Consider the following 9,622-nt stretch of genomic DNA (forward strand, 5'->3'; position numbering starts at 1 on the left):
ACAGCAGGCAGGCAATTGGGGAAATCTCAGCAAACTCAACAGGTTAGGAGCACTTCTACTCCTACCCTAGTAGTACTTCAATTCTTCACCCACTTCACCTTCTTACCTGTAAAAAACAAAGGAAAACAAAGGCATCAGAGAAACTAAATACAAAATAAGAAACTAACAGGAAATTAGACTAGAAAACTAGATACTCTGCAAATGATTGATCACTACCTGTAAACAAAACTTGGATAGTTACAGGAATGACACTGCAAGCACACAATTCTCTACAGTAGCAGAACTTGTCAATTTACAGTGAAAATACCTATGAATTAAACTGCAATAGAACAATAATTACAATGTAAATCCCATAGAAATTGCATAGTAATACAGTGTTAAAGTGAATAGGTAAAACAGGTAATATAAAAATACCGAATGAAATACAGTGTAACTGCACATGAATTACAGTGGGAATTGCCTAGAATTTTTAACTCATTTCTTTACACAAGCAGAAATTGACAACTTAAACTGAAACTACCTATGAATTAAACTGTAATAGAACAATAATTACAGTGCAAATCCCCTAAAAATTAACATAGTAATGTGCTAGCAGAACTTGTCAACTAACACTGAAACTACCTACGAATTAACTGTAATAGAACAACAATTACAGTGTAAATCTCCTAAAAATTACATAGTAATTTATAGTGATTTATAGTGAAAAAGCCCATGAATTACAGTGGAAAATGACTAGAATTTTCAATGTATCACTGTAAAAACACAAGCAATGGAAAATTTGCACTGCAAAAACCCACTTAATTTGCACTGTAGAAATACAAAGCAAGTACATTGAAAAGAGAGAAGCCTCTGGACTATACAAAATACAGACTAAAAAAATACTACAATGCTACTTGGAAAAGACGAGCTACTGTCAATGTCACAGGAAGATCTCATCCTAAATGTGAGTACCAATAAATGGCAAAAAACTTAGAAGAGGATGTTAAGTACATGAAAAAAAAAATCTCACACACAAAAACATTGCTGGAATCATTCTCCTTTAGTGCGCTCCTACAGCCAGACATTATATACAAGGTAAGAAAAACATAATTACTAAGATGAACAAACTAAAACCGAATGAGAGCATGGCAAAAGAAGGAGGACTAACCACATTCCTTCTACTAGCAGAAGACAACTTCTTCAATGCCTTTACTCTCTGAAAAAACATAAAGATAAAAGTAACCTCAACAAGAGAAAATAACCAACAACATAAAACAGCAAGCACAAGAAAAAAAAAGATGATGAACTTGATTAACATAAAACTTGAAAAGAGCTTCGTCAAAGGCTCCTTCATCACCAGATAGTTCCTGAAAAAAATTAAAAATACAGCAGACCCAAAACAAAAAAACTGATTACATAAACTCGAAATGAAAATATAACTAGAAAAAAAGAGAAAAATAACTACCATAGACATTGGATACGATCCATCTTCCGCAAAGTCATTAGGCACGGATGGTTCACGAATAGAATTTGCACTCTCAAAAGATGATACTAACAGAACGTCTTGATGAGAGACTTTCCGAAGCTTTCCCATAAAACTAAACCTGTAAATTACAGAGCTAAAGCATAAACATTACACTACAAACTAGGCGCGAAAAATACATTATAAATACATATACTAAGCAAGACGATTACACTACAAAACTAGGGGTATACAGTAATTCTTGGGAAGACTACAGTGGAAACAAGACACACAGATGAGAATAATCATGAGGAACAAAGCCATAAATTCAAGAGTTACGTAACTGAATCAAGAAAAATACACTGTAAAAATCGGGGGGAAATACAGTGTAAAAATAGATATAGAAACCATGGGAATTCTTGGGGAAATTCCACTGTAAACTGGACACCTAGTTGAGAATAGAAGAAAAAAAATCAGGAATTACATAACTGAAACAATTAAAGTACACTAAAAATAAGGGCAAGAATACACAGAAACCGTGCCGCGAATTACACAGAAATTGGGTAAATAACACTGAAAGTCAGGGGCATATTACACTGTAAATTAGGGACATGATACAACGTATTTTTAATACAAAAAAGCATGAGAATTACACTGTAATTGTGAAAATATTACACTGGAAAAATGAAGGAGAAGATCTAGGCCATATTACACAATAGTTCTTGTACAAATTACAGCAATTCACTGTCTCTAGGACATATTACACTGTAATATGGGGAGTATTACACTGTAAATGGAAGGTCTCTACAACATATTATACAGTAAATTACATGAGAAGTTGGGCTAAATTACTGTGTAAATGTAGGGTATACTACAGTGTAGTCCTAGGACATATTACATAACTGAATCATTAAAAGTACACTGAAAATAAGGGCAAGAGTACACGGTAACTGTGCCGCAAATTACATAGAAATGGGGTAAATTACACTGAAAGTCAGAGGCACATTATACAGTAAAAGCAAAGTAAAAAAGCCTGAGAATTACACTGTAATTGTGAAAATATTACACTGTAAAAATGCAGGAGAAAATCTAGTCCATATTACACAGTAGTTCTTGCACAAATTACATTAATTCACTGTCTCTAGGACATATTACACTGTAAAATGGGAAAATTACACTGTAAATGGAGGGTCTCTAAAACATATTATACAGTAAATTACTTGAGTAGTTGGCTAAATTACTGTGTAAATGTAGGGTAAACTACAGTGCAGTCCTAGGACATATTACACATCGATTCCAGCGCATATTACACTGAAAAATCTGGGCATATGCACTGTAATTAGGGGAAAATGTACACTATAATCTGTATTACACTGGAATTAGGGCGAAAAATACAAATTACTACTATGTCAAATTACACTGTAATTGTACGTTAAAATACACTCAACATCTGCAAGCATACACAGTAATTCTGGGAGGTAAGTTACATTGTAATTCTGGGAGAATTACACTGTACATAGTACTACGAGGACAAAACACACTCAAATAAGGGAGTATTACACTGTAAGTTCAGGGACATCGTGAAGATACAACATATTACGCAGTAAATTACACAGCAGTTACACTGAAAATCTGGGGGGTAAGATACACTGCATTTCTGAGGTACATTACAAGTCTGGGGGTGGGGGGTGGGGGTGGGAGTGGGGGGGGGGGGGGGGGGTAAAAACAATGAAGCATGAAATTCAGAGAGGTTCCTCGAAAAACACATTCAGACAGACCTCAGATACCACGGAAAAATCATGAGGAGCCACCTACAACAACAAAAACTACATCACATAATCAGGCAGGAAACTAGGCCAGATCATCACCTTCAAACAGCAAAGGAACAGACACCCCAAGCTAGCAGAAATACAGAGAAACCAACCGCTGCAACTACCAGTACACCTACCTCCACCATCTACAGCACAAGCCTACATCCGTTCTGATTTGAGAAACACAAGCCTACATCCACGTCTACACGTAGGGGAGAAAAACGACCACAAAAATGGAAAACCTATAACCCGCAACTACAAGCTCCTACACAATTGAGGCCAGAAGAGCATAGAGGGGAGAAATTGGGCGGACTACGGATTAGGAAAATACAGCAGCACCTACCACGGATACATGAACACAACAAACAGATGATCCACGGAGACGAAACTCGGTAGATCTGGAACTACACGACCACAACACACAGGTGAGGGGGGGGGGGGGGGGGGGGGGGGGGGGGGGGGGGGACGACGCGAGAGGCAACGGGGAACCAACACCTGCAGCCGGGGAACGAAGATAACAGGAAGAAGAAATCAAAATCGAACAGTGGAATAGCTCAGAATCACCTTGAACAGAAGAATCGCCTCTCTCCTCCGCCGCTCTAGCCCTCTCCCTCGGCCTTATCGGAACAGAATGACCCAGAGAAAAGGGGAGACGACACCCACTCCAAAATTCAAACAGGACAAAAAACAAACAGTGCCGGAACGGAGGCGGTTACGGGTTGACACAAGAAAGACACAAGAAAAACCGAACCCGACAACCAACCCGAGAAACAGAGCGCCAGCACGAAGAAAAAAATGAAAACCAGCGCGAATCTTCCCGCGAGAATGGACGGACAGAAATTTGAATGTTGACGAATTGAAAAACACTTGACTGTAAAATAGCAAAACCGTTGTCATATGCTCATCTTCTGGAACTGAAACTGCGGGCTCTCTCTCTGCTCTCTCGCCTGGAGCTGCGCGTTACGTCATGTTGTGGTCAGAAAGTGTTCTGGTGGCAGGAAAAGAAACATTTATTCTTACAATAAGATAAAACGAATTTCCTTTCATGCGATTTTTTAAAATGATTTTTATTATTATTTGTACAATTGAAATATTAGATAAATATTCCCACAACGGAGAGGTATTTAGTATATTTCCTAGAAATGTTTTGCCTGCTTGTAACTGAAAAAGAATCATTTGTCTTTTTTCTACAGTTTTAACCAAATAAACATTGATAGAGCTTAAACCTCGAGGGACATTTTTTTTGCGGGAAAACCTCGAGGGACATTGAGATGCTAGCTTTCTTCCGTTCATGTGGTTTTTGGAAAGATGGTTTGTTTTCTTTTTTGTTACCCTTCTTGAACTCAAGTGCTATTTTTAATTTTATATTCTCTTTATTAAAGTGTTATTTGCTTGATCTTCCTTACATGTCAGAGTTGCATCTCAAAGATGGTGGTGGGATCTTACATTTGTAATGAAAATGCACTCATACTCAATCAATTTTGAGGCTTATGACCCATTTGCTCACGGATAATGTTAGAGAACAACTCTAATATATGATTTAACAATAAAAGAAAACAATAATTGTTTTCCTAGTGGCTCATCATCATCAATTGTTAAAAAGGATTGTAACAAAAATAGTAAAGTTTTACCTATCAGGCGTGGAGATAGCACATAATTAAAATATCAATATGCGAGAACATTGATCAATTTACGAGAATGACCTCAATGGTGTATTATTTTTCCTGATTTCTCCACTCTGTGCAATAGATGTGTGGACAACTAGGAAAATAATTTGAGGCCTAGCGGAGAAAATCCAGTGATACCATCCCTCACATGCTCTCATGCTTCCATTTAAGGAAAATCAATTTAAATGTTTCAAAATATTCCTTTTTTAAGCTCACAAGTCATGTGTCTACTGAACTTAAAAAAGTCAAATCCAAACGCCGATAAGTGCCACACGTGTGGGCGTTAGGGGATCTACCCACACATTTTGTGTGGTGTATAAGAGGAACAGCCCACACACCTACGTGTGGGCAAAACAAGTAATACCCACACACCTCTTTTTTTTCCCTCCCGAACCCTCTCACACGCGTGTGTGTGGGAGAAATAGATAACGCCCACGCGTCCCGTGTGTTAGGCCTCGTACCTTATAGTCCCGCACGCCCCGCGTGACAGTCACCGCGCGCCCGCAGTTGCCATGGTCCAGACCCTCGTCCATGTTCGTTTAACTGCAGTTACCATGTCGCTGAACTACGGTTGCCATGTCGGACAACTACAGTTGCCATGTATGATCTGGTCTACTACAGTTGCCATGATTTCAAAACTTTAGGAGTTGACACCTATTAAAATAGGCAGTTGAGAGAGTTGCCATGTGCTCACAAGCACGCTAGGATAGTTCCCATGTAAAAGGAAGAGTTGCCATCTGTTTACGTGCACGCTAGGCAGGGGCGGAGACCAGGGGGGGCGAGCAGGGGCTAGACCCCTGCCAATCGCTCGCCCCCCTCAACGTTTTTCAGCGGGCGTATGTACTGTATTTCGCTAATGGTCCATATAAGATATTATTCTTTGAACCAGCAAACACCGAATATAAATGACCAAAGCCCAATAGCCCATACATCTAGGCGTAGTTGTTGTGGCCGACGATAATGATGACAATGTGATCGATCCGATCGATTGATCGATCTACGTGCACGTTCTGTTGGATCTTAGGGCGTTTGCCGTGGCCGCCGGCCGCCGCGGGTGCCCTCCGCTGTTGTGTGTGTCCTGCTAGGGCGTCTGCCATTGCCGCGGCGGCAGCTCGTCACGACGACGACACCATCCACTGATCTAGAGTCTCTTGTCCGATTACGACTAGACGCAGGCGGATTAGATCAGAAATTCAGAATACGGCTAGAGGCTGCTAGCCAGGTGACCTGGATCAAATATATTGGCAGCAGGTACCACTACACACCAGTAGTTTTTTCATGAATTAGTCTGGTCAATTAGCATTGCCTGCAAAATAGAGCTTTTGACAATCTGTGCATTTTCTGATCCACGACATGAGCTATTTTGCATGTCTAATATGCACCGCGGTGAATTTTGGTATCCTGTAGTCTTTTCCTAGTGAGGAACGGGCCCAATTTGAGTCTAAACTTGCCCATTTCTAGCTGGATGTTTGCAATCATCTAAACCTAAAAATCTTATCTCCACTTGCCAATTGAATCGTTGGATTATTTTAAACAAGTAAAAATTCTACGGTTGGTCATAACTCTTTCGATGTGAACAACAACAATCAAACAAGCCTTTTCGGCTACGCATGTTTCCAAAACAGAATGAAGACAATTTTTTCGACATTACATAATTGTCTATATTGGCATGGAAAAATAGTTGTAAAGTTCACATTATGTACTTGTTCAACACTAGTCGTTGTCAGGCTCAATTTAAGTTAACAGAAATATAACATTCTTTTGTAGTTTCATATATACATTTTGATGATCATCAACATTATCGTGAGAGTTAACAATGGAGACAGCTGACACCATTTTCATAATGAAAATGGGGGCCATGTGGCCCTCTGATTAACAAAAATGTTTCATGACTTTTGTGAAAGTACACTCTTCGCCCCCCTCATGTTCAAATCCTGGCTCCGCCCCTGACGTTAGGGCAGTTGCCATGTACCATGCAAATACACATGGCAACTCGGGTAAAAAAAGTTGCCATTTGCTTACGTGTACACTAGCCAGTTGCCGTGTACCCTGCAAAACACATGGCAAATTGGCAACTGACAAGTTCGGGTAAAAAAAAAGAGAGTTGACATCTGCTTACAAGCACACTAGGGCCATTGCCATGTACGCTGCAAAACACATGGCAACTAGCAGCTTGGGTGTGGGAGAGGAGACGGACGTGTGGGCGAGATGACAAATGCCCACACACCAGCCCTTGTGTGTTAGTGGAAAGTGGCGTGTGGGCGAACTGTTGAACGCCCACACACCGGCCCCTCCGTGTGCTGAAACGGCCGTGTGGGCGACCAGATGAATGCCCACACACCAGCCCAGTCTTACGTGGCTTTAGAAACATGTCAAGATTCGTGCGCTCATAAACGGACGCGGATCCACGCGTGTGGGTGAGCTGCAAACGCTCACACGTGTGGGCGTTAGTGTTTTTGATAAAAAAATGCATATAGCTGCATTTGCAATTTGGATTTGAGATATGGCTTAAAGAATCTGTTCGTTAGGAGAAGTTCTCCTATGTGAGACTCGAAGATTCTTGCCTTCCATCATGCACAAAGAATTAAGTTTGCCTTTTCGCTTTATCCTTGTTCTCTTCATCAATCTGACTTCTCATCGATCCTTCCCGTGTTTGGATCAAATCACCACACCATCTATCTGTCCAAGTTCCATTCCACGATTGATGATGATAAAAAAGGACTCGAGTTAATTAGTCTGCGTACGTGCGCTAGCTAGTGCATGCAGGATCAGCGGTTGATTCATGGGAGATGGAGGCCAGCGATGGGGCGAGGTGCGGCGGCATCACGGAGACCTTCGGCACGGTGGAAGAGCGGCTTCTGCGGCTGGAGGTGGTGGTGCTGGCGAGCGCGCTGGTGCTGTCGTCGCTGGTGCTCTACGGCTCGACCCAGCGGCGGAGCAGCGACCGGGTGCTCCGCGGCGTCATGTGGATCGCCTACTCGCTCTCCTACGTCGTGGTCACCTACGCCGTCGGCATCATCCAGGAAGGCCCCTTCCACGGCCAGACCTTCGTGCTCTGGGCCTCCGCGCTGCTGCTCATCCAGGCCAGCGCGTACGCGGCGCCCGTGCACAGCCGCCGCGACGTCGACCAGCGCAAGAAGCTGCTGCTGCAGCACGCCCTCCAGACGGCCCTCGTGCTCTGGCTCATCCTCAAGGCCATCGGCGCCAACACCAGCTACCGGGCGGCCATCTGGGCCTTCTGGAGCCTCAGCGTGCTCAAGACGGTCGCCAAGATCGTCGAGATGGTCCGGTCCAGCCTCCCGGACCCGTCGGTGAAACGCCGAGTACATGGACGTCGAGCAGTTCCTCGCCGCCGACCAGCTGCCGGCCGACCCCAAGACCATGAAGGGGTACAAGTACCTCTTCCACGGCGAGGAGGCCATTCAGCATCAACAGCAGTTGAGCCACCAATATCGTCCTTCCCAGGACAAGATACTGATGACGACGACGACCAGCTCGATGCTGACGAGGACGACGAGCTCGATCCTGACGGCGACGATGAGCTCCGCCTCCCCCAAGGTGAAGGGGGTCGTCACGATCGAAGTATACCAGTGAATCGATCGTCACGGATACAGCGACGTCGAGAGGGACGTGGCCAAGGACTTCTGCCTGGCCTTCTCGTTGTTCAAGCTCAGCCTGACCATCGGGCCGGTGAGGCCGGTCAAGACGAGGTCCAGCGACATGGGCGTGCGTGTTTCCCAAGGTCATCGACCAGATCCTGGTGTGGCACGTGGTCACCACTCGTTTCGACTGGATTAGCGGTACCACAGGCTCGTGGTAGCCTTCCTGCTGGAGATGCTGCCGGACCCAAGCAACAACGCCGAGCAGATCTTCGACACGGCGGTGCAGCAGGCGCGGGACCAGCTCGCCGGCTGCCGGACAACGCGGGACATACTTGCCCAACTAGAGGAGATACAGAGCAAGGAGGAGAGTTACCTGGAGGGCGGCAGCCTGTACGAGAGAGCCGGCAGCACCAGCATTGTCGAGAAGGCTGCGCTGCTCGGCGGGCAGATCTGGGTGTCCGTGCCAGACGAAGGGCGGCGGTGGAAGGTGCTGGCGGAGTTTTGGGCAGAATTCATAGTGTTCCTCCCTCCGTCGGACAACGTGGACATCCACGCCGCTCGGCGCCGGCGGCGAGTTCATGACGCAGTTGTGGGCGCTGCTCTCCCACGCTGGAGCGGCCGGGCGGTGCCACGCCGTCGGCACCAAGGACTTGATGGAGAACGCACTGGGCACCGCTCATGTGGTTGCCTTGTTTCTCTAGCCGTGTAGGCATGTAGATAAGTCGCGTGGTGAAACACAAAGATGCAACGCGCTCTTTATTTTAGAAATTTTTAGTGAAAAGATTAGCATCAACCGACTGATCAAGGCGCTGCATCCGCCGCTTGATGCGCCGTTGGATCAATTAAAATAACCAACCTCATCTCCCTGTCAACCTTATCTTTTCCAGCGTCGTTCTTCTCCGCACACATATTCCTTCCCAAAATCAAGCTCCCTCTCTCTCCCCAAGTCAGCTTCTAGCAGCAGCGTCACCCAGCCCTGGGATGGCCTCGCGGCTCACACGGGCACCGGTGGCCGGAGCGCCGAGGACGAGACGGTAGTTGTGCCTCTTGCAACATCAACCTCGCCGCTGTCCTGAGACAAGTTTCTGCAACAACCGCGTT

General features: G+C 44.6%; 1 protein-coding gene and 1 long non-coding RNA gene across 2 annotated transcripts; one reads left to right on the forward strand and one right to left on the reverse strand.

Moving 5' to 3' along the window:
* Positions 1-2,053: 2,053 nt before the first annotated feature.
* LOC123114307 (uncharacterized) lies at positions 2,054-5,450 on the reverse strand. The gene is made up of 2 exons (XR_006456482.1): positions 3,817-5,450; positions 2,054-3,252 (listed from the first exon to the last, which is right to left on the reverse strand). It is a non-coding gene; the product is annotated as an uncharacterized lncRNA (long non-coding RNA).
* A 583-nt stretch (positions 5,451-6,033) lies between these two features.
* Positions 6,034-9,374, forward strand: LOC123114306 (uncharacterized). Its single transcript, XM_044535737.1, has 2 exons — positions 6,034-6,170; positions 7,673-9,374. Exon 2 carries the CDS (start codon positions 7,709-7,711, stop codon positions 9,101-9,103), a length of 1,395 nt encoding a protein of 464 aa, XP_044391672.1. The 5' UTR covers positions 6,034-6,170; positions 7,673-7,708; the 3' UTR covers positions 9,104-9,374.
* Positions 9,375-9,622: the final 248 nt, after the last annotated feature.

Source organism: Triticum aestivum, chromosome 5B (assembly GCF_018294505.1).
Source record: "Triticum aestivum cultivar Chinese Spring chromosome 5B, IWGSC CS RefSeq v2.1, whole genome shotgun sequence".
NCBI classification, from domain to species: Eukaryota; Viridiplantae; Streptophyta; class Magnoliopsida; order Poales; family Poaceae; genus Triticum; species Triticum aestivum.

Bases quoted from the DNA above. Each gene is read 5' to 3' on its own strand.
- LOC123114306 (XM_044535737.1), top strand. From the start codon at position 7,709: ATGGAGGCCAGCGATGGGGCGAGGTGCGGCGGCATCACGGAGACCTTC.